This window comes from Chanos chanos, chromosome 7 (assembly GCF_902362185.1).
Source record: "Chanos chanos chromosome 7, fChaCha1.1, whole genome shotgun sequence".
In the NCBI taxonomy this organism is placed as follows: Eukaryota; Metazoa; Chordata; class Actinopteri; order Gonorynchiformes; family Chanidae; genus Chanos; species Chanos chanos.
Window position 1 is genome coordinate 15,161,036 of NC_044501.1, and position 23,913 is coordinate 15,184,948.

Here is a 23,913-nt window from a genome sequence, read left to right on the forward strand (position 1 = left end):
ACTCTTGTTGACTCTAAATTTAGCACAACACTTCTGCTTGTACAACATGCTGCTCATAACTCACTGTTCTCTCTTTCTTTTAAACCAATGGTTTGGCTACAAGATAAGCATCAAACAAAGTGCAGCTTTAAAGCATTTCAGGGTTGAGGTTTCATATTTTCTTGAAACAGATCTTGTGCGAAGGCCAGAGGAGATATCGACAGAGTTTAAGGTTTTCTGGACTCTCTCTCTGCTGTCAGTCAGAACTGTATTCCCTGTTGGTCAGTGGTCCGTTTCCATGGCTCTAGTCCCGGTGTATGATTGGACGAAAAAAAATGAGCCCAGCTGTGTTCCACATGCAGTTAGCTTTAGTTCTCTCCTCTTGGAGATCTCAGCTGCTGCCCTTGTACAGAGGTCAGAGGTCACTTGCTTTGAAGGGATTGTTAAAACTGTGGTGGAAAAGGGACAGCCAATTAGGAAAAGAAAGTCTGTTTTAATGATGCTGTGTGTCCTGCCATGCTTGCCTGTGTCATCTGTCCATCTACCCATAGAGTAGAAGAGCATATCAAATATTATCAATACAATAATATAAGAATATGTCCATAATATGTTTTTTAAGTTAAAATGTATAGTTTCTGCGTTGACAAAAATGAAACCATACCCACAGACTTGACCTTTTTTTTTTTTTTAAATGAATGAATTAACTAACTAATTAATTAATTAATTAATTAAATATTCAACACAGCTGTTTGTTTGGGCAGTATTTTTTGTTTTGTCTATAACATTTTTAATAACAAATGCCAAAACCAAAAAAAAAAAAAAAAAAAAATCACTAAATGTATTCAAGCTGTTTGTGCTCTTACTTTCAGAGCAAATTCTGATGGTTTGCTTTTCTTTGTCTCCACAGCAAAGAGCTCCAGGAAAGCTTCTGTTTGACCTGATCTGTAGCCACCTCAACTTGATTGAGGGCGACTACTTTGGCTTGGAGTATCAGGACCACCGCAAAATGACAGTGAGTGATGTTGAGATTTGCTTTTTACATTTATTCCCAGCATAAAGAAAATGCTTGAGTCCGCACTAAAGAAGCAGAACTTTCACATCCTTGCGTGGAATTTTGAAATGGCTATGGCAAAACTGCTAAAAGCCATGGCTCCAGGCTGTACTCCAAAGAGGAGAGTTCACAAAAACGCTAGTCATGTAAAATATATGAGACCGGTGAGAGAGACTCGTTTAAATATCCCGTGGACTTCATTCCTGGCAGTATGCAGTCAGTTTACGTAAGAGTTTCTCAAAATGTCCCTTCATAGATACTAACAATAATGAAATGTTGTTCTTCAGAGCCAGTGGTTGGCAATGCTTCAGTGCCAGCTTTATCCTCCTTTAGGCATTTTTTTTTTCTGTTTGCAGAATACATTTCAGTGTATTCCTCAGTAGGACCATTACCAATATCATATTTTAATCTGCTGTTTGAGAGCACTGAGAGCTTGGGCTTAAGTATTATGATGAACATATGTGGGTGAATATTTTCATTAAGTACAGCAATCTGGGACCTACTGGAACGTTGCCAAGCGGTGCTCAGCTGTGCAGCATTAGACATCAGGCAACAATTGGGGTATGCGAACAATGAAGCATTTAATCTTACTCACACAGTCTTTCTGTCCAAACTCTTCATCTCAAAGGGGTTTACAGTCTAAATTTTTTTTTTTGGGGGGGGGGGGGGGGGGGGGGGGGGGGGGGGGGGGGTGAAGCTGCCTCAGTTAACAATTGGCTGTCCACCAGTGGTTCCCAAAGCTGAAGGTATCTCTGGAAAAATTGGTTAGTGTCTTGACCCTGTCCTTGAACTTTGACCTCAAGCAAGGGCACAGGGGTTTACAAGGCTTAAAGGAGGCATTTGGACTTAAATGCGCACGTATGTTCAAGTGTCTTGCGCCTCTTTGGCTCTCGTAGGTCCTGTTATGATGTGTTACGAAGCCTCTCTGAAATGTAACAACAGGACTAAAATATGGAAATGCTGTGGTGTAAGAAACTTTGCAAATGAAATCTCAATATTTATGAATTTCGGCACGACTTCTTATGAATTATGTGGCACACTTGATTTTTTTTAACCTGAAACAAACACTTCTTTTTTTTCCTCCTTATTATTCTGTCCTATAGGTGTGGCTGGACTTACTCAAGCCCATTATGAAGCAAATCAGGCGTAAGTTTAAAGGCATTGTTGAACTTTCAGCAGCTGGTTCTGCACTAGCATTTTATTTTCATTGCTTTCATTCACTCACGTAGCTAATGAAAAGAAGCAATTACATCAATCTGTTCATTTCTTCATGGTCTGCTTTCTTTTGCAGGTCCCAAAAATACAATCTTGCGATTTGTGGTGAAGTTTTTCCCTCCTGACCACACTCAGCTGCTTGAGGAGTTGACTAGGTAAAATTTGTATTCCATTTTTTTGTGTATGTTTCTGAATATCCACTTCATGATTTTATTAGAGGATAGTATTTATAATCCTCTTTGCCTGCTTTTCAAAAAATAGATAAATTCCAAATCTCAGATTTTTTATCGCATACATCTGCTTGAATAATGAAAACAAAGCACTTTCTCAAGCATTATTGAGCAGGCCAAACTTAAACCCCTTTCTGTGGAGTAAATTTAGCAAGCATTCACTAGAAAAAGACACTTGGACACATTGAGGCTATGCTAGTCTCATGTTAATGAAGTTTAGTATACGTTTGACGGACCGATCTGGAAGTGTACTCTAAGCTTCATTAAAAGAAGTTCTGACAAAATACAAAAATATCACTGTCTTATGCTATAAACAGTTTTTACTAAATTATACCTGTGTTTAGTTAAACTCTCGTCAGACGTCTGACTGTGAGCAACTTTGTAGCATCTTTTCTTTGTCTCATAGTGGTAAAATGGCTTGGAAGATCATGCTGATGATTCAATAGTGGTTAATGCCAATAGACCAACATAGATTGTAAAGAGCAGATGTTATTTGTTGATGTGTCATTAATCTGTTCTTTATGGTCAAACGATCTTTTATATAGTTAATGTGCTAAGTAGCTTGTTGTAGTCTGACATAAATTTGCCATGCTTATGTTATGCCTCTGTTCACTTTATGATAGACGGTGTTGAATGACAAGTTAGGCCTACTGTTAGTCAGCACTCACTCAAGAGGCTAGTTGGTCCTGTTAGAACAAGAGCTCTGCGCTTGGATGGATATAATTTAGGAAAAAAAAAAAAAAAAAACTCTCACAGAGGAAAGATGACCGACGCCTCATTCCTTTGTCTGCATCTCCAGAGTTTCCTTTAGGAGCTATGTTTTCCTCCACCCAAGGACGCTGTGAACAGGGAGGGTTTATTGTAGATACAGGCCATGCTGAAAAAGGTCACCCTCGGGCAGAAATGCTTAAAATGTTCCTACAAGCCTTCTTGTTCTCTTGATGAAATTTTGTTATGACATTTGTTATGCCTTCAAAATGAAATTTTCCTGCACAGTTCTTTTTCTACAACAGAAACCAGATAATAGTTACATGAATGGTTTGCTATTAGAGCTAAATGAATAGATTTTATTCATTACTAAGCGAATTAAGACCCTATTGATCAGTCGTGCCCAAAATCAAAGTGGTCTCACAGATTAGAAACTTGACTGTGCAGACAGTCTCATTGGAAGTTGAGTTTGTGAGAGAAAGGTTACGGAGCTCAATAAACAATCCTGTGGAGCCAGGTGCTTTACAGTAATATACATATTTGCTTTTTTAAAGGCACTTGAGGTGAACTTTTCCTCTTACTCTGAGCCGTTAGCTGCAGTTTTAAATTTTGTTACTTCTTTGGAACTGTTCACCCTCATCAGATTTTCAGGTGTGTATGATAAGGTATGCAGTGGCTTGTGAATTACGAATTGAAACAATACCACAAAAAGCCTCAACATTAGATTGGCCATTTTTACTCAGAGTTTGGGTAACCTGATGATCATAAGCTTTGATAAAAGCTTGTGATAGGTTTATGAAAAATAGTTGACTCAGCAGATGGATTGCATTAATACGTGACTTGGTGAATCTGTTGTGTGCTTTGAATAAAATAGGGCAATATTGGCTTTTGAGGAACTGATGCTACAGTACCTATTTCGCTGATGTATTGTTTGTTCTTTTAAGGCAGTGTGTGCTTGTTGCAAACTGTGTTTTGGCGTATTTTAGTACAATGTGCCTAAAGTTGCGTGCTTTATATTACACATTCTATGCTAAAGCCTTTTGGTGTGATCTATAAGCTTAGATGATATTTGTATTATTTTGTAATCTCTTCAGAGATTATTTGGTTTGTCAGCTTTACTGTCATGCAGAATGTGATTGAATTTGTCTCTCTATGATAGAGCAGCAGATAACATGTTTTTTTTTCACATTTAAAGGAAACAGTTTAGCTTCAGCCAGTTAGATACTGGAGTGATTTGTGCTGTAATCCATCAATATATTCCCAAATCCCATCTTCTGATCTTTAATAAACATAAACATACTCTCTCCACTCTACTTTTGATGTTTAGATTTACGTTTACATTTATGTTAATTTTGAGTTGCTTTGTTTATGAAGCTGTAAATGCCTTGACTTGGTTTTATCGCCATTTGAATATAAGGAATGGACAAAGTGAAGTCTTATTTCTCCTTATGATGACAGCTGTATACATGAGAGGCTTCCTGTCGCAAATCCCCATGAGGGGTAGTAAATCTGTCCAAAGACTGGCAGACTCCCCAGAATCTCTCTCTCTCTGTCTCTCTGTCTCTCTCTCTCTCTCTCTGTCTTTCCCTCTCTCTCTTACATTCTCTCTCTCTGTCTGTCTGTCTGTCTGTCTGTCTGTCTGTCTCTCTCACTCACTCACTCACTCACTCACTCACTTACTCACTCACTCACCCACCCACTCACTCACTCACTCACTCACTCACTCACTCACCCACCCACTCACTCACTCACTCTCTCTGTCTCTCTCTCTCTCTCTCTCTCTCTCTCTCTCTCTCTCTTTCTCTGTCTGTTTCTTTTGCCTGTCTGGAGCTCCGAAGCCAGTTTGCCGGGCTACTTTACTGCTGTGATGTGTCCATTATGAAAAGGTTATTGTTGTCTGGATTATCTGGACTTTTAGCATCTTGCATGCTAGGTTAACTCCCTGATGTACGATGAGAGGACATGCTATGAGTCTCTTTTCATGACCTGAGGTCAGTTTTACCATCGTAACATGTAATGGGGAAGATTAAGGAGCTTTTGAGAGCCACTGATCCTAGATCTGTATTTGGAGTAAGCAGAGCTCTATTTAGAGCTTGTGTCTCTGTGACTTCTTTTCAAAAGGACACTCTTCACTGCAAGGGAATGAAAGGTTTCTATTTAGATTAGAAGCTCTGTCAGCAGACGTTTAACTGACTAGGGAATGGGGCCAGCTCCGTAGACCATGCGTATGGGGCTCTATAGCACATTTAGTAGAGTTTTTATGGGCACTCTGAGATTAGGCTGCTGAGCCATTCCTTGGCAACAGGTCCTGCTCTATATAAACATGACATTAAAGTAATTTAACACTCCTTTGCCTGCTTTGTAAAGGGAAACAAACCTGAATTTTGCAGACAGTAAAAGTGTGTGTATATGAGTAGGTTATCTTTGTCTGTATGTTTTAACACACTTTTTGGTCTTTAATGCAAACAACTTATCAGAACATGTTTGTGGTCTTAGGCAAAAAGTGTTTATTTGATGTGGCCACAGAGAGCGGGATCAGCTCAATGTCAAGGCAGAAAGGCATTGCATTACAAAGCCTGTTTATGTATCCAATAAAATACTGTTTGTTCTGTGACAGTGTTCTCTTTGGCTGTTTAGTATGAGATTAGTTAGGCATATATATAATGCCACTGTTAGTGTCAGGAGCAGGAATTGTGTATAGCAACATTTTTGTTCTCTGTAAGTGTTCAACTTTATGTAAATGGAAAAAAAAATGCATCCAATTATAGCTGCATTTGCACAGTAATCTGCCGCTCTTTCCTCAGCAATTTCACGGGGATCAAACAGAGGCTGGAAAAAGACTTGCATGCCAGTTTAGGCGACTGAGAAACACTGTATTTAACTAGTGCTGGTCTCATTTCCTCCCAGTGGTGAGATTTTGACAAACCAGAAAAAGTGTTAATGCGTTAATGCTCTCTGTATCTCTCTCTCTCTCTCTCTCTCTCTCTCTCTCTCTCTCTCTCTCTCTCTCTCAGGTACCTCTTTGCCTTACAGATCAAGCATGACCTAGCATGTGGGCGTCTAACCTGCAATGACAGCAGTGCTGCCTTGCTGGTGTCTCACATCGTTCAGTGTAAGGAACGCTTGTGTTTTTTTTCTGTAGGAAGGGGTGGAAAATCTTGATGTAGGAGACTGTAGAGAAGCACACACTAAAACTTTTGACCCTGTGTCCTCATCTTAACTTTCTGTGTTCCCCCTTCTTTGTTTTAGTTTCCTCCTTTACATGTTTATTTGATTCGTTAAGTACTGTAACAAACCTCCGCAACCACTGAACAGAGTAATCTTTACCACAACACTTTATCTAGCCCTACTATTAGTTTTACTTTCCTGTGTGTGTGTGTGTGTGTGTGTGTGTGTGTATGTGTTTGGTTATGTGTGGTCATGTGCGTGTGCAAGGGCGTAACCATGGTATTGACACTGGGGGGTCCAAATGAGAGCCCTCCTGCGGATTTTTTTTTTTTTTTTAAGTGCATTTCCCACATTCATATATGAAAATTCCCTCATTTAGAACATAGTTTTGAGGACTACACTGGCCATTTGAGTTCACATTTAAAGGAATAATCTGTGATTTCTCTGAGATAGTGGCTGCCCTTCCACTTTGTTTTGTTTTGGTCAGGTGCTTACTGTTTACTGACTTTAAACACACCTATAAGTTAGAATTATGCCTTTTCCAGTAGTAGCGAATAGGACAGTTTCCAATGGGGGGAAAAATGACACACCCAAAGTATGTCATACACTTATTGAGGCGGTCATACACTTATGTTTTCCTTAACAAATGGAAATTAATTGAAAATAAATAGGAAATAACAAGAGACCGATCCGTTGACTGGGTTCCCAAAAGGAGAACACATTTTTAACATATTCTCTAGATTGGTATTTTCTCAGTATTGGGGGGGGACACGACCCCGCAAAGTATACGTGGTTACGCCCGTGTGTGTGTGTGTGTGTGTGTGTCTCTGTGTGTTTGACATTTGCCATATAAGGGTTTGCCTAAATGTCACTGAACTGAGATGTTTTTCTATGAAATGACAAATTGAGTGGCAGGAGCAGATTATATCTGATGTTGTTTGTGCTGCTGAACCATTTTCAAAATTGTGTCAAACACACTGTAGTTCTGCTCTACAAATTGCAAACTGCTTTGTTGCTATGGATACTGGCCAGTCCTTCCCCTTAAGTGAAATGAGCAAGCCTGTCGTAGAATTGCTAATGGGCTCAGACATAAGCCCAAAAAAAGGACAGTTCGAGTGATATTCCCTTACTAGATTCCTTTGATGCCCAGAGTCTCTGGGTGCCAGTCGAAGTGACAGATCAAATTGATTAAGCGATTGATTGACATTTGATGAATTGCCATTTGATTTGATAAATTATAAATGAATGTCCAGCAGTCCCATTTCTATTTTAAGCTGTCTTATTTTGAGAAGCCTTAGACTTGAAATTTTGAGGGAGACGCAGATAAACCTGTATTTTATTTGCCTTAAATAAGGCATCCATGGCATAGAGAGGAGTAAATTAACTGATATTGTAATTCGTACAATTTTGGATTCATATAATATAAATATATTATATTGTGGTTTCATGTGGTGCTGTCATTTAGGGAATGACTAATTCATTGAAAATGATGGTTTAAAATAGAAGGAAGGTGCTTTATAACAGACCACCAACTGTTTAGTTCCAAACGGTGTCACTCATCGTTTTTGGTTTTTCATAGCTGTTTACAATTACTGTCATATAACAGAGTTAGCCTTGTTTTTGAAGGCAGAAGAGTGTGTAGGTTTTTTCTCCAGCACTGTGTAAACACACCTTAACCAGTCAAATCTGTAATGAGCTAATGAAAAGTAGAATTGAGTGTTTTCAGTAATATGTGGAATAAAACCCCTCAGTTGTGTAACCCACCAGGAGAAAATCTGTCTATCTGTATCCCAGCAGTTTGTCATTCAGATGCTCAGCTTCAGGGTTTTTTTGTTTTGTTTTGTTTTGTTTTTAAATTCATGACCTTCTCTTCTGCATCTGCTCAGCTGAGATTGGGGACTTTGATGAGGTACAGTGTCGACAGCACCTCCTCAACAACAAGTACATTCCTGACCAGGATGCCTTGATGGATAAGATCACAGAATACCATCGCAAGCATGTGTGAGTTTTTCCCCGCACCTCCTTATCTAATTGTTGGTGTGTGTGATTGTATATAGGAGTAAGTGTGGGGAGGCTTTTTTTTACTGCTGGTGGCTACAACGCTGGATCTTTTGTGAGCTGATGTTGCTTGTTTGAATCAGTCACGTTCATTGTCAAGGCATCAGGCAAAACCTATATGTGCACACACACAGAGAGCAGCGTGACACTGTGTTGGAGTGGTAATTGGTTATTTAATTGTCTAAGGGAGGTTGCTATTGTGGGCAAATGCGTGTGTCTTCCCCACAGTCTTGGTCAGCCCCAGAATCCACTGTGGGTTTTCTTTGCCTTTCATTCTGGCTGCTCTGCATTTACCAGCGTAGTGGGTGAACATGCTGGCAGCTTGGCCGTTTGCCCTTAAAGAATTTTCTGCTTTATATCTCTGTTGAAATGGCTGCATTTTTTCAGTACTAAAGGAGATTATTTAATATCCCCTCTCAGTCCAACTTTGGCATGAGTACATACAGTGTGAGTTGCCTGCAGGTGGCTGGCATAGGAATGTTCTGTAAATTTAATTTTAGTTTATTCTTTGACAATTCAAGTGCAGATTTTTTTTTCCCCTGTAAGCTCTGATGGATCAGTGTGTTCAGAAGACTTCTTTTTTTAAACTGGCTCTGTACAGTATCCCAGTGAGCCCAGCTGAAGAGCAGATTACTAATTAAACAACCCGCATAGAGGGAAGGAAGTCATTTTCCAAAATCAGATTAGAGCCTCTCTCTCTTTTTTTTTGGCCATTTTTGGTGTGTATGTTTTTGCTGGTCATACTGATTTTTTCCTCCACAGTATCTTTGACATTTTGCTCACAAAATATTCACCCACGCAAAACCCATGGACTTAGAGGAAAAGAATGTTTTAACAGAGTGACCATATGCTGTCTCTCATCAGTGGGCAGACACCAGCTGAGTCAGACTACCAGCTTCTAGAGATCGGCCGCAGGCTGGAGATGTATGGCATCCGCCTTCATCCTGCCAAAGACCGAGAGGGCACCAAACTGAGTCTGGCAGTGGCACACACTGGTGTTCTGGTCTTTCAGGTGACTCTGCTAGATATAGTTTCAAATAAATAAAAAAAAAAAAAAGAAGGAAGATACATTTCATTCTATCACTTAGAAAGCTGATAAATTAACCATTTAAGATGGCCCATTTAGCATTTTCTGGTAACAGTTGTTTCTTTGGTTTGTTTGTTTTTTTGTTTAATTGTGAAATTTCAGATATGGATCATTTTTTTTCTCTCGTTATATTTGAAGTCCCAAAAAGGAAAAAAAAGGAAACTATTTTTGAATTGGGTAGCAAGCAGGTCAGAGGGTTATCTGGATTCTGAAATCTGAGAATTTACTTAGTATTACTCAGTGCTTCTTGTGTTTGAAATCTAGAAGGTTTGTGATGATGAAGGCTTCCATGGTATGCTTTGCCTGGCCTCTAAAATTCCCTTAATGCATTCTTCTAAAGGGTCACACGAAGATTAATGCTTTCAACTGGTCTAAAGTGCGCAAGCTTAGCTTCAAGAGGAAGCGTTTTCTCATCAAACTGAGGCCAGACCTCAATGTAAGTCAGTTATTTAGTACCATCTCCATAGCTGTACACCGTAATCGTTTGAAATGCATTTCAAAGTTAAAACCTGTTTAGTTAAATCTAAGACATAATCTGTTTTGTAATTAACTTTGGTGATGATAAGACTTTTGATGAGTGGATAGATCCAATTTGAGTTCAAATGCACCTAGACGAAAAGTATCTCTATGATGTGAAGGGCTATATGCTTATTCAAGTCATCACCTCTTTGTAGCAGAGTAACTACCAGGACACACTTGAGTTCATGATGGCCAGCCGGGACTGCTGTAAGGTGTTCTGGAAGATTTGCGTGGAGTATCATGCGTTCTTCCGGCTCTTTGAGGAACCCAAACCGAAGCCCAAACCGGTCCTCTTCACCAGGGGATCTTCTTTCAGATTCAGGTACGAAGCTCCGAACTGTTAAGTTAGTTCCCAGCACTGTGACAGAATAGTTGGTGCAGGGATATTTCGATTGTTCACTGGCGGTTGTAAGCATATCAGTGATGCTTAATGGATACATGTCTGAAGAATATGTATTTGAAGTCCATTTCATGTAGAATTTCTCCTCAAAGGTACATGGAAAGCAAGCTCGTTCCTTATGATTCAGAATCCTGCTTCATGGACTTAGAAAAAATGCTTTGGTAGAAGAGCATATTTGAAATGCATGATGACATGTTTGATAGAAAGCTGTTTTATCAGCATTTCTATGTGAAGCAGAGAAAAGCATTCACTGCAGTTTGACCTACTTTTGCTTAACTGATGTTTTTGTCAGTAGGATATTTCTATTTGTTTATTAACTTTTCTATCCTCTCCTCTCACCAGTGGCCGCACACAGAGGCAGGTGATTGATTACGTGAAGGACTCAGAATTCAAAAAGATTCCCTTTGAAAGGTGAGGTTCGCCATTGACCTTTTAAGGCTAAATGATGGTATATTTTTTGTGGCAATAATTTCTCTAGTCAACATATATGAGTTATGTTTCGTACTCCTGAACAAGAGCTGTGAACCATGAATGTCTATGGAACGATGTATTATAGCAGCGGTTCTCAACTCCAGGCCTGAGGGCCCACATTCCTGTACGTCTGAGTTTTAACTCCTCTGAGCTCAGGACTGACACACCTGATTCCACCGATCAGTTAATCACCAAGTCCTTGATGAGCTGCATTAACTGTGATAATGAAGAGTTAAACAAAGACGTGCAGGACAGGAGGCCCTCAGCACTGGAGTTGAGAACCACTGTATTATAGGATGGTCCATATTGTGTTCACAGTGTGTATTTTACTTATTCTGTCAAATTGTGTGTGTTTAAACAAAGTGTTGCTTGTTGTGTTATGTTAAGATGGGATGTAGGAATGGTGGACAATTAATTGGTTGCTTTTCATAGTTTGAAGTTCTACCACATTTTATGATGTCATTCTGTTTCACTTGTTCAACCCCACAGGAAGCACAGTAAAATTCAGTCCAACAGCGGCTTTTCTCCAATGTCTTCCCATCTGAGTTCCGAAATGCCAAAAGAAGTTAGTGTCTTTGCCTCATCCACTCCATCCAGTTGACCTCTGTGTTGACATGTAGAGTAATGCTGTCCAGAACAGTTTTTTTTTTGTTAAAGGCAGTTGTGTCCAGCTGAGCATAGTTGAAATCAGAAGTGCCCAAATCTGGTCCTGGAGAGCCAAAGTCCTGCTGCTTTTTCTTTTCACCTCTCAGTTAGATGCTGCTTTTTACCTGGAAAACAAGTCAGTGTTCTCTTCAGCCAGAGTCCATATGTGGTTGTTTTGCAAGAAGAGCGGGACATTGGCCCTCTAAGGACAGGATTTGAGCACCTCTGGTTGAAATCGACTTTGTACCTGTATCAGATGTTGTCAGTTGTCAGCTGTCTGTTTTTATCCACTCACCTTTTTCCTCTGTGCCTTGTCCTTTACCGACTCATTTTCTTCTTTGTAGAAATTTGGTGGCGCTTCATTAGAACAGACGGACACTCTCCTTCAACGAACACAGGTGACTGTGGAGAACCCAGCTCTCCAGGGTAGCCTGGCTTCACAGCCAAACGGACACCGTGACAGAACTTCAGACGAGGGAGCAGCTCTGTCACGGCCATCTCCTTCCAGACAGCACCAGCAGAAACCTGAGCATCCGAATGCAGGTCCAGCATTACGGGCTGCCAAGGGTAGCAGCTCCTCCATCCCCTACATTGACTGCAGTGACATAGATAGCGAATACGATGTGGTTAAGGGCCACATCACCAGGTCTCACTCTAGCACACATGACAATGATGAGGATGAGCCATTGGGTCATGGAGGGGGCAGGGAGGGGGTCTTTAACGGGTACCGCCACAATGAAAAGGGTAGCCGAGGGTCAAATAAGAATAGGTTCAGGGATTCCCCATCAGTGAACAACTACCAGTTTGGTTTGGTGCGTGATGTTATTGATGATGGTCAGTTGTCTAATGGGTCATTTTACAGAAATGGTTCCACCCGTACTCCTCCCCTTAATAGCACCCTGCTGGATGAAATGTTTCGAGGGGGTGACCGCCGTGGTCCCCTGTCACCAATTGACCGTGCACCAGTTACCAGGAGCTCAAACTCCAGCCCTGCTATGAGTACCTTCCATCGGACAAGTTCACTCAGTCAGGCAGAGCAGAATGGCCACAGTGCCCGTCCGCCTCGCTGGAATCAAGGTGGCCAGTACTTTAGCAATGGCCGACCTGGGCCAGAAGTGCCGCATTATGGCAGCTATTCCCCCATCGTTAGCCACTCGCCGCAGCTGCAGAAACTGCAGAACGGCCTGCGCAACCGCTCTGACACGGATCCCCTGATCCTCAGTCAGATGAGCTCAACTCCAGCCCAGACACGTACCTCCAGAGCTGACAGCATGGCTGCACTGGAGCGTCACAAAGCCTCCAATGGGCTCACAGTGCCTGGTCAGCCCCGTTCTAACACGGTCCAGCGGCGTTATGGCAGCCGGCTGAGCGCTAGTGACCACAGTGGCTCTGTCCGGATGATTGACGGCTCCACTAGCAGTGGCAGTGAATCCAGCGATACTGAGTCTGACGTGGGCAGTAGCTCATACAGTAACCCGCTAGTGTATGGCAACCCAGGAGCTGTTAGCTCTTCCCCTATGCCTGATCGCAAGTTCTCCTTCGGCAGTCTGAAGCTGGACGATGAGGCTAATGAGGAGGAGAATGGTAGCTATGGCTATCATTTCAGTGACGAGGATGGGGCAAGGGTGTTTAGTTGCTGAACTATACACTTTTTGCCGCAAAAAGATCCAACAAATTAGGCAATGAAATGAATTTGTCAGTTATGAGAGGACAGTGTGTGCTATTAGAATTTTTAAGGGGCTAAAGCTGGCTCGCTTCTTGTTAGGACTGAGGTCATTCTAGTCCAGTCTACTTAGAGGACTTTTTAAGACATTTTGAATGCTTGTGTTTGAAGAGCCTCTACAAAAGAAATCAAATGTTATCAAATCAGAAAGTTTGACTGAGTTGTATATCTAGATTTGGAATCAAGGGAGATTCTCTCAAAGTGCCAATGTTAAAAGCAACATCAGTGTAAACAGACCTGAGGAGAAAGATCAGAATGGTTCAAGTTTCAGGTCTAGATTTTGCTAATATGATTTGTATGTCATTAATCATTTTACTGATGCCATAATGCTGTGATTATTATTGAAAAGTTAAAGACATTTATCTGAGGTACACAGACAGAGTTTCAAAATAAGGCCAATAAGTTGGTCCAAAGGGGGCAGATTGTTTTTGAAACAGAAGCCTTTACTCGTGTAAATACAAGTCAGATTAATTGGTAAATCAAAGACTTTATCAGATGTAAATTGTTAAATGCTTATAGTGTTATGATACTGCTAAAACTGTTAGATATGATTACCATAGTAAAAACTACTTTGTAATTTGTGTTTATATTTTTATAGAACACGTAAGAACAAAAGTACTTAGTAGTGGTCCATGTTCGATCAAGTCATTTCAAACGGGCTCATACTCTTTTTCGAGTTATAGATCTTTTTTATGTGGCATAACCTGAAATGCCTCGCACTTCTCAGTCAGTCCAGAGTTTCATGTGTCTTGTGTTTACGGTAGTATTTGTTTAGGTACAGATGGGTTAATCTTAGTATTGTCACTCAAAAATGTATCTCACATACATGTATCTCAAAAATATCACATTGATAGGCATTGATATTATTTGAGGAGTATTACAGCAGCATTAGTCGGCCTTTATTACAGACACTCGGTCAGATGTAGTGTTACAGCGGTATAAGATAAACTCCAGTCCTTCTTATTTCCAGATTAGCACAAGCCTGAGGGTTGATTAATTCGTTTGGTTGGTTTTCTGTTTTTGTGTGCTAGATTGTAAATGACTTGTCATTTCCAGTTGGGTGGTCTTTTGTTAGACGTTGCTTGCAGTTATCTTTACCTGTGATTTTTTAGGTGGTATTGATATTTTAATTTCTGTAGAGCATTTTTTTTTGTCATTAGGTGTTTTGTATCACTCATTCCAAGCAAATGTGATATTTTTATTTCGACTTGGATACAGAATGACTATGCTGTTATCACCGTACATTTCCCCGGAGAAAGCACCAAACTGAGCTGCTAACTTGGTTTGATGTTGGCTTTCTCATTTCCCAGCATGCACCGACCTTATTTTGTAAAATATAATGCCTCACTGTGTTTTCCTTCTCTCTGCGGTGTTTTTTTTTTGGTCTCCGTAACGGAGTAATTAACACCACTGGTACTGCATCCTCATCAGTGTCCTCTGTGTGCAACTCATTTGCAACGCTTCATGTGTCTTTTTTTGGACAGAATCTGATTGTATGAACTGTGTATGATGATGTGACCGCAATGCAATTTAAACTCTTGTTTCGCCAGCATGTACTTGTGGGATGCCTTTGTCTCCTTCCCCCCCAATGTCTGTTTCTTCTCTCGCAATAGCATGTTTGCCTATTCCTGCACTGCCCCAATCTGCAGCTGTCTCTGTATACAAAAGGTGTAGGCCATGAGCCAGTCTCCCTTTTAATGCAGCGGTCTTGTGAAGGTTTGAAATTAGTTCTGTGAGTAGGCGGTTATTTCAAGGACAAAAGGAAGGACAAAAAAAGATTTTGTGGACAAGAGAAGGTACCTGCATGAAAAGGGTTACAGGTCTTTGTATGTGAACGGTCAGAGAGGCTATAAAGCCTGACCTGAAATGGCCCCAAAGCTCATTTTTCTCTAGAACATAATTCGCAATCAGTGCTGACTTTTTCATTTCTTTCTCCAACACTGCTAATTTGTTGTACATGTATGCCAAGTTCTGTATATAGAACATTGATATGTGTCAAGGTATATAATGGAATGTTTGCCCCATTAATAAAAAAAATGTAATATGTCATGGATAATTAGTAATAACATAATTTTATTTCAACTCTGATCTGCAATTACATGTAATTACATATGGTTAATCATTTTCACTACATATCAAGCCATCAGATACAATTCCTGGTAGAGCTGTGTTACTGTGTTGCCAAGAATAATGTTTTGAGTGGCAAGTGCTATGCCAGTGGAAGTGTAGCTGAAAGTGTCAGTGAAGCCAATCGCAAGACCACTGCATTTTTAAAGGGACAACCTATCAGACTGAAGCATGGACAATAACACTCTATTTGAAGGCCCTTCATAAAGACATACATGTTACAGTACCCGATTAGCCTCTTATTAACAACTTAACATGGCTGTCATAATCTCTCAGATATCTTTGTCAACAACCAAATGCTTGAATATTTGACAGTACCTGTGAGGCCTGCATGCTATGTTGTACTTGTAAAGTTGAATAGCGGTTTTGTAGCGGGGCCCTAAATGAGATGTTATTTTACTTGCTTATCTTACTTGGTTGCAATGGGAGGTTCTTGCACATCTGCTACGTGCTGTTTTCCTTGTAAAATATTTACACCATTTCATTTTCTATAAAACCGTCACTTTTCATGTGTTTCAGATTCTCATTTCAGTTATAAAGTCATAATATATCAAAGGGTTTACACCGAACACTGAAGTTGTGCTTGTCTCTCCCATGAAGCTGACTGGTGAAGCTCACTCATTGTGTCCATGGCTAAAGCCATTGTGCCGACGCTCTAGACATGAGCGTCACTTTTCTGTTGCAGCAGTTGAAATGCACATACAAATGAAATACAAATCATTGACGAATCATCGAGCCGCAGTGGACTCAGGTGCTGGGCTGGTGTAAAAACATATGCTTTTCTGTGGATCTTGGCTCCCACTAACACCAATATGTGACACTGCATAATCAGCTAAGAACAGGCTTGGCATGGACACAAAGCAACCTTCTAACACTGGCATGATGTATGTGTGCACCTGAACTCTTTGTACTCATAATGTGACGTCTGACTGACACCAAAATGGCACAGACAAAAAAAAATATATATATATATATATATATATATGGTGATTTTTAGTACCAAAATTCAAGTAACATGTTGTATAGCAATGTTGAATTACTCACATTTTGATAGCACCTCTTAACACCCAGTTATGTTTTTCATGTACACATGAGATTTTTTTTTTTTTTTAAAGTAAAATGTGTCGTAACTGTGCTGCTTGGTGATACAAGAGGATAGACAGTGTGTGTTCATTGGAGCTGAAACGTAGGTGCAAAAATGGCCACAAGGTTTTATTTTAAGTGTGTTCACAAACAAAAGTCGATGGCTAGACTAAATCATTTAAAGAGGAAAAGGAACAAGAAAAGCTAATGTGAGTAAACAAACCAGAGCCTTAGTTCACTTTTCTCACTGATGGAACTTTCCAGCACTTGTCAAAGGACATCCAGGATTGGATCCTCAGCGCTTTTCTTTCTTTCTTTCTTTCTTTTTTTTTTTTTTCTTTCTCACACCTGTTCACATTTTGTAAGTCACACTGTTCTGTTGGTGTCCTTCTAACACACTGGACTCTTCCATCCTGTCCTCGTCTTTCTCTGGAAGGGCGTCTTACGCTTTTTTTTAACAATGTAAATGACTTGATACTAGTGGCAATAAAGTTGATATTTGTGAAGCGGGACTCCAGAATATTCCTCAGATACTGTACAATGTGTTGTGATCACCCTTAGATGATAGTAACCCTTTCCCCATCTTGTGCTGTGTTAGAGTAGAGCGGTAGATACTGTAGTTGTGTCTGTGTATGAAACCTGTCACCACAGGTGTACTTGCTTGTGCGTATGGTGTATGAGACATTGTGGGACATGAAGCGGCCTTCTCGTAGGCTTTGCGGTCTTTCCGTCTAAACATGCCTGGATTGTGGATCTGCATTAGCAATGCCCTGGTTTACTGGCCATCCTATCCATGCCAACATAGTGAGAGGACAGAAAACTGGGCTGGGCAAGTATGCACGTCTTGTGTAGTGAGTGTGCAAGTGTAGATGTAGTAACAGCATTTTTTTTTTTTTAACATCAAGATGTTCAAACATTCCTTTTGTACTAAATTGCCCTAGATATAACAAGTTCCCTCGGGTCAAATTCCTAGACAGAGAGTGTCTGACTCTATAGATGACTATGTGTCTGGATGCTCATTTTGACCTCCGCAGTTTAGATGGTTCTCCTCGTAGAAGACTCTGTGCTAGTTCTCTGTAGTGCTCTCAACTAATTTGATAGGAATTACTTGTTTCCTAAATTAGTCAGAAGCTGGAACAGAACATTTCCGTTGCTGTAACCGTTTGATAGCTCCCCGTTGAAAACATGTTTGCATCTTTCAGCAGACTGTTCAATTACTGGGGAATAGAGGAATAGATGAATGAATGTGCTGTTTTTCATTTATAGTTACTCTACTGACTAATAGAATAAAACTCTTTCCCTCTCACTTTAGATCCAGTGACGAGCAGTCCACAGCTCGGTGAATCTCCGTCCGTCTCCAGGGTGATGGTGAACGGTCAGAAGCACAGTCTAGGCCCCGGACAGAGTCCCGATGCCAGGCAACCTTCCCCTCTCACCAGCCCTCTGCTGACCGAGGCAGGCTTCGTCCGGATGGACGATGAGGATGAGGTTCGGAGGAAGGTTTGTCTTTTCAAAGGGGGATGGATTGGTGGAGAAAGAGAAAAGGAGGGAGAAAAAATATGAGGGTTAACTGTAAAATTGTATGGCCAGGTGTTCAAGTAGTCCCAAGTTTTAGATGGAGCTGCCAAACTCTGTGGTCTAAAACTCCATAGAGTTTGCTGTGTTTATTTCCCAGTGCTGTTGTACAGTTCCAGGCCAAAATGGTGTTGCCAAAGTGGTTCTTATGACCTACCTGGGAAAATCATGACTAATCCACTTCTGCAGTTTGAGGATACATGTTAAGTACTAAGAATTAAAAACTAAGAATTGAGAAAAACATTGTGTTAATGCAGGGTCTTACACATCAGCTTCTGTATATATTATTTAAGACAGACTTTCGCATCATCAGCACTTAGCAGGCAGACAGAGACAGCTGGAATGTTCTGACAGAGTGTAGGAGACACACAGCTGGTGAATGACATCATCTTGTGATAGATAAATGAGAGACTTGCTGACTGAATAGTCTAGATCACAGGAGACACCATCACAGTTTGGTTCCCAACCCCATTCGGGATCTCAGAATAGACGAAGTCCCACATAAGCCAACCTACATTCCACGCTATATGGGGCAATGCGAGATACAGCCACACAAGTAACGTCCATTTGGCACAACAGAGGTACAGAACGTGGAGTGTGAATATATGATCTGAGCTTTGAGTATAGACAATTGTAATTCCCATTCATAGATCAACTGTTTCATCTCTTTCTGCAGAATATCTCCAGGTCGTATGAAACAACTGTAGACCAAAATATAATGCAAGGATAATAATATATAAATGAAATGTGAATCATTTATGAATGAATCTCTCTCTTGCTGTCTCTTGCCTTTTCACTCTTTTGCTCGGATGTGCTCTTTCTGTCTCTCGTTCGCTTTCTCCCTCTCCTCTTCTGTCTCTGTCCCATCTCTGGCTTGCCATTTGTCTGTTCCCTCCTATCCTCTATCTTCATTTTGCATCCATCTTGATTTCAGAGGTTTCCCATTGACAAGGCTTACTTCATTGCCAAAGAACTGCTGACTACAGAACGGACATATCTGAAAGACCTGGAGGTCATCACTGTGGTAAGGCTTGGCAGATGGATGAGTTGACTCTGTAAACAGATGTCCGTTTACTTTGTGCCTCCGTGCTATGTTGACGGAGGACATTTGTGGTATTAGGCCCCACAGCACACAAATCACTCAGGGACCCAAATGATTCCTCTGGTACATTTTAGTCAAGCCCTCTGTCTTAGGAACTATGTAATAATGTCATAAATTTGATATGATTTGTTTTAGTTCCATTAATGAAGTTGTCCCAGACTACCTCATCTGGTGCAAAAGGAAGTCCATGCAGAGGGCTACTGTAGTAAACATGACATTTTGTGTTCCACCAGTGAGACTGTTAGTCTGTGGTAAAAGCTGTTAAAGTTTATAGTTTACTCATTCCCAGTTATGAGGTATGTCACTATTTCCTTCAAATTTCTTCATAAGATATACACGTGTTTTACATGGAAATTTGAATTTCTGGCTATGAGAGAGAGATTCTGCTCGTAACATTGCCACCATCTTGGTTGATGTATTCAGGAGATAATCCACTGTCCTGTGTGCTGTCCCTGAGTTGGAATTCAAGACATAATCGGTAAATCAGAACCCCTGACATGAGTTCAGGCATAGTCATCTTCTCATTCTCTCTCTCAATCCCACATTCTTTTTTACTGAGTATTGTCTCAACTGTGTCAGTTGATTTTGTAAGTCCTTTGATGTCTGGTGTAGGGCAGGAGAAGTTAAAAAAAATATATATGTGCGGAATAATGTTTTTACACATCTCATAAATATTTTCTTTGGCTGCTGGATCTGAGGCCACAACCTAAATTCCCCTGCCATCAAACCCACCCCCAAATCCTGTGTTTTTATCACGACTTCTTCTTCGGGAACATCTGCAAGGCACCTTCTGCTTCCAAAAGCCCCAGTGGTCTGTGTCTAGCCACATGTACACATACGCACAGGCACACTCACACAGCTGGTCGTCGCCTGTTTCCATAGTGAAATGCACAGTGGAGGAGTTAAGGGTGCTTTGTGTGGGATTTGACTATAATCACATCAGGAGGCCTCTGCTGTACCTGTCTGTTTTGATCCTCGGTTTTGGGATGTCGATGATTAAGCACAGCGGAGCCAAGAACAATGTTATTTTAGGAATGTGCTCATACTGTGTATCTGAGAAATTGGTCTCAGCAGTGTTTTGATGTTCCATATGATAGATTTACCGATGGAATCTACTAATTCGCACCTATCTCCTTTCTCTCTGTCTATTTTTGTTACAGTCCTTCCAGAAATCAGTGGGCAGAGATGAAGCTTTGCCAGACACCCTGAAGAACATCATATTTGCCAACTTTGAGCCTGTCTACAAGTTCCATGATAGTTTCCTGAAGGAGGTGGAACAGCGACTAGCACAGTGGTATAGTTACTGGAGGACTTGTGTGTGTGTGTGTGTGTGTGTGTGTGAGTGTGTGTGAGTGTGTGTGTATGTGTGGTGTGTGTGCGCGCACATCTGTGTGTATGCGTGCTGGAAAGAGCTTCTAGATGTGTGTAGAAACTGCATAGAGCCACATTGAAGCATGTGGTTCTTATTTCCTAAACATGCTGTTTGATGGACGAGCACCCTTTCAAGTTCTAGTCAAAACAGCAATTAAACAGCACCAAATCATTCTGGCCCAAAGACACGGTCTTTTTACAGGTCCACATTAGTTAAGCAGAGAAAAAACTTTAATACCCAACGATGCCACGCGGCACTAGTAAGCCAAACTTGTTTCTGTGGCTTCCACTGTAGAGGGTAATTTACTTTACCATTAGTCAAACACTGTCACACTCTGTTTCTTAACCAATGTTAACACAGTGCACTTTGGCTGATCAAAAATACATACAGTAGACTGTAGCTTCACCTATTCGTCACATTGCATTGTACAATATATGTGGTCTGTGTTATGAAACTCATCATTTATTGGTTGTTGGGCACTGAATATGTCATTTATTGTAGCTTCATGTATGCTGACAGTGGAGTTTTGGCTTTTAGAGCATTGATGTCGCATAGATTATAACCATAATTTTGAACCTCCTAGCTGTCTTCTCCACATTACACCTAAATGGTTGGTTCAAAGCCTAAATTAGCTCATTAGCTTGTAGCTCCTGACTATAGGATACCAGGAGTTCTAGCCGGACAGTTTCTGGCTGTCCATTTGATGAGTCTACTCGCCATCACTGTTTTAGCCCACAGACAAGCTCAATAATATTGATCATTAATAGATCCGAGAACATCTTCTTTCCAGCAGGTCATTCAGCTTCGCCAGCTTAGTCTGAAAAAATAACCCTGAATTGTTTCTATTTTGAGAAGGGTCAGGTGATCCCTTTGTTATCGGGTTTTTTTTCTTAAACTGACAGCTCTAATGTCTTATTTGGATGCAATGGAAGCAGAGTCTCAGAGAAAGAAGCTGGGGATTTCTGCTCGTTCTGTAGTCCTCAAAATGTCATCTTGTCTCTGTAAATAATGGGAACTGGTGGTTATAAATGGGTCTGTGCTGAAGGGGAAAAAAAAATCCTTGTCCTTTTTCGGTGCCTGTAGTCTGGTCCCAGCAAGGGACTAATGTAATTTATACTCATTTCAACCTCTCCGTGGGTTGACAGACCAAGCCTTATGGGAAAGATAAAAGAATGAATCATTGTTTTTTTTGTGTGTATGTGTGTGGGGGAGCGTGTTGTTGTTGTTGTTGTTGTTGTTGTTGTGTCATAACCACTGTGACGTTTCTATGTTGAGTGACAGCAAAATTAGTAGGAAGAGAGTAGTTTAACTGGATGAGGGAGGAAAGATCGTTCATACGCCTCTCTTTGGGTGAGGGACCTCGTTTGGAAAGTTACTGTTGGAGGGACCCCTGCTGGACAGATCATGTAAATTCATGTGATGGGGATATAATGATGAAATGAGGGTCTTCGTTTACAAACTTAAAATCAGTGTATAAGTTTCAGTCATAAACTGTCCATAGATGTTTTGACAATATAAACTGAGCTAATCTAAATAGGGAGTTATATAGTTATTATTTAGCCCTCTGACAGTGTTCCAGTCAAATTTGATTGAGTACTCTCCTGTATAATGAATATCTATCAGTTTGTATTAAACTTAGTTGCACTGAAAAGGATCGGGAAGAATACTCATCCATAACTGTGACGCTCTTTCAGTTTTGACTATACTTGTAAGAGAAAAGAGGAACTGGAAAAAGGTATCTAATCTTGGATCCATATGTCATGGCTGACTCTGCCCAGCCACTGTGGTTACATTGTACAACAAACCGAAAACCCAGATGGAGCCAGCTCTAGCCTTAACAACATTAATGTTCTTGTGGAAATAACTTTTGACTGTCTTTTCTTTTTAAGTAAAATCATAGTGGTCATTTTTGACCAGTTACAAAACAGATATCATCATGTGTCACCGTTGGAAAATTTGAAGTGTTTTTAAAACAAGTCTCGTAGTTAAACTTCAGCACATGCCGTTCTGTGGTAGTCACGCAACATGTTTTTATCTGCCCTTTAGTACAGTCAAAATAATACATAAATTGTGACTGTTTTAGTCGCAAACAAGTGGGGTCATATCAGATAAACATGGCTATACCATATTCCAGTTCCTCAAAGAAGGGTAAAACTTGGGATAGTGAGCAGGAATGCGGTTTGTTAACACAACATTGAGGGAAATCTGTTTCATGATGTCTTGATGAACAGTTTTAAAACGCTGCCCAAAAGAGAACGGATGCAAAACCAATGCAAATATGGCGTGAGCACAGGCAGCGCTATATGTTTTCTGAAACATCCAAAGGCTTTGTAGTAAAGATGTTCTGGATTTTCTTGTCTGATGTTCATTTCTTGTCTTTTGGATTCATTTCCATGAATGCATGGACAAATGTTTCTAATTGTGTACTATTTGTGTGTGTGTGCATGCCTGTGTGTGCCTGAGTATGTGTGTGCCTGTGTGTGTGTGTGTGTGTGTGTGTGTGTGTGTGTGTGTGTGTGTGTGTGTGAGAGAGAGAGAAATTAAATAGTCTGCTACATCTCAAAAAATAATGGATTCTGTTGTTTTGTCTCAGGGAAGGCCGATCCAACGCCCACATTAAAGGTGACTACCAGCGTGTTGGAGATGTAATGCTGAAGAATATTCAGGGTGTAAAGGTTAGAGCAGCTGAACATATCTATCTTTTACTCTCTCTCTCTCTCTCTCTCTCTCTCTCTTTCTCTCTCTCTCTCTCTCTCTGTCTTTCTCTCTCTCTCTCTCTCTCTCTCTCTCTCTCTCTCTCTCTCTCTCTTTTCTCTCTCTCTCTCTCTCTCTCTCTCTCTCTCTTTCTTTCTCTCTCTCTCTCTCTCTCTCTCTCTTTCACCAGCCACCTTGTCTCTTCATACAGCTTTTTTTCTACGAGGCAGCATCAAGCAATGCTCTAAGGAGAACCCTTATGCCCATAGCCTCTTAAAGAACAACTGTCCTCTCTTGTGTGCCCCCCTCATTACTCCTCTTTTTTCCTCTCCTCCTCCTTAGCTGCTGACACCCCACTTGCAGAGGCACTCGGAGGCTCTTGTGGAGCTAGAGAGGGCATGCAGAGCCTCGCGGAGGCTGGAAGGTCTGTGTCGCGACTTTGAGCAGCAGAAAGTCTGCTACCTACCACTCAACATCTTTTTCTTGCGGCCATTGCACCGTCTCCTACACTACAAGCAGATCCTGGAGCGTCTTTGTAAACACTACCCGCCCACGCACGATGATTTCAGGGACTCTCGTGGTAAGAAAGGCCAAAGGGTCATCAGTATGAGATGTGTTATGAAAAGCTTCTTCTTTACGGTCTCAACAAAAAGGGTTGAAATGAAAAGAAATGTTTGTTTGTTTGTTTGTTTATTTGTTTTATTTC

The 23,913-nt window shown here is 40.8% G+C and overlaps 1 protein-coding gene across 3 annotated transcripts in view; it reads left to right on the forward strand.

Moving 5' to 3' along the window:
• The window catches only part of farp1 (FERM, RhoGEF (ARHGEF) and pleckstrin domain protein 1 (chondrocyte-derived)), a 63,103-nt gene that overhangs the window by 29,226 nt on the left and 9,964 nt on the right, over positions 1–23,913 (forward strand). The window contains exons 3-18 of one of the 3 annotated variants that reach the window (XM_030780784.1): positions 887–991; positions 2,134–2,176; positions 2,322–2,400; positions 6,198–6,295; positions 8,238–8,352; positions 9,274–9,421; positions 9,837–9,932; positions 10,171–10,337; positions 10,758–10,826; positions 11,376–11,451; positions 11,876–12,098; positions 17,777–17,964; positions 18,974–19,063; positions 20,302–20,435; positions 23,107–23,188; positions 23,550–23,787. In XM_030780784.1, the coding sequence (XP_030636644.1) occupies positions 887–991; positions 2,134–2,176; positions 2,322–2,400; positions 6,198–6,295; positions 8,238–8,352; positions 9,274–9,421; positions 9,837–9,932; positions 10,171–10,337; positions 10,758–10,826; positions 11,376–11,451; positions 11,876–12,098; positions 17,777–17,964; positions 18,974–19,063; positions 20,302–20,435; positions 23,107–23,188; positions 23,550–23,787 (1,951 nt within the window). The remainder of the gene's footprint in view (positions 1–886; positions 992–2,133; positions 2,177–2,321; positions 2,401–6,197; positions 6,296–8,237; positions 8,353–9,273; positions 9,422–9,836; positions 9,933–10,170; positions 10,338–10,757; positions 10,827–11,375; positions 11,452–11,875; positions 12,099–17,776; positions 17,965–18,973; positions 19,064–20,301; positions 20,436–23,106; positions 23,189–23,549; positions 23,788–23,913) is intronic. The other 2 variants (XM_030780785.1, XM_030780786.1) reach the window with 2 other exon arrangements.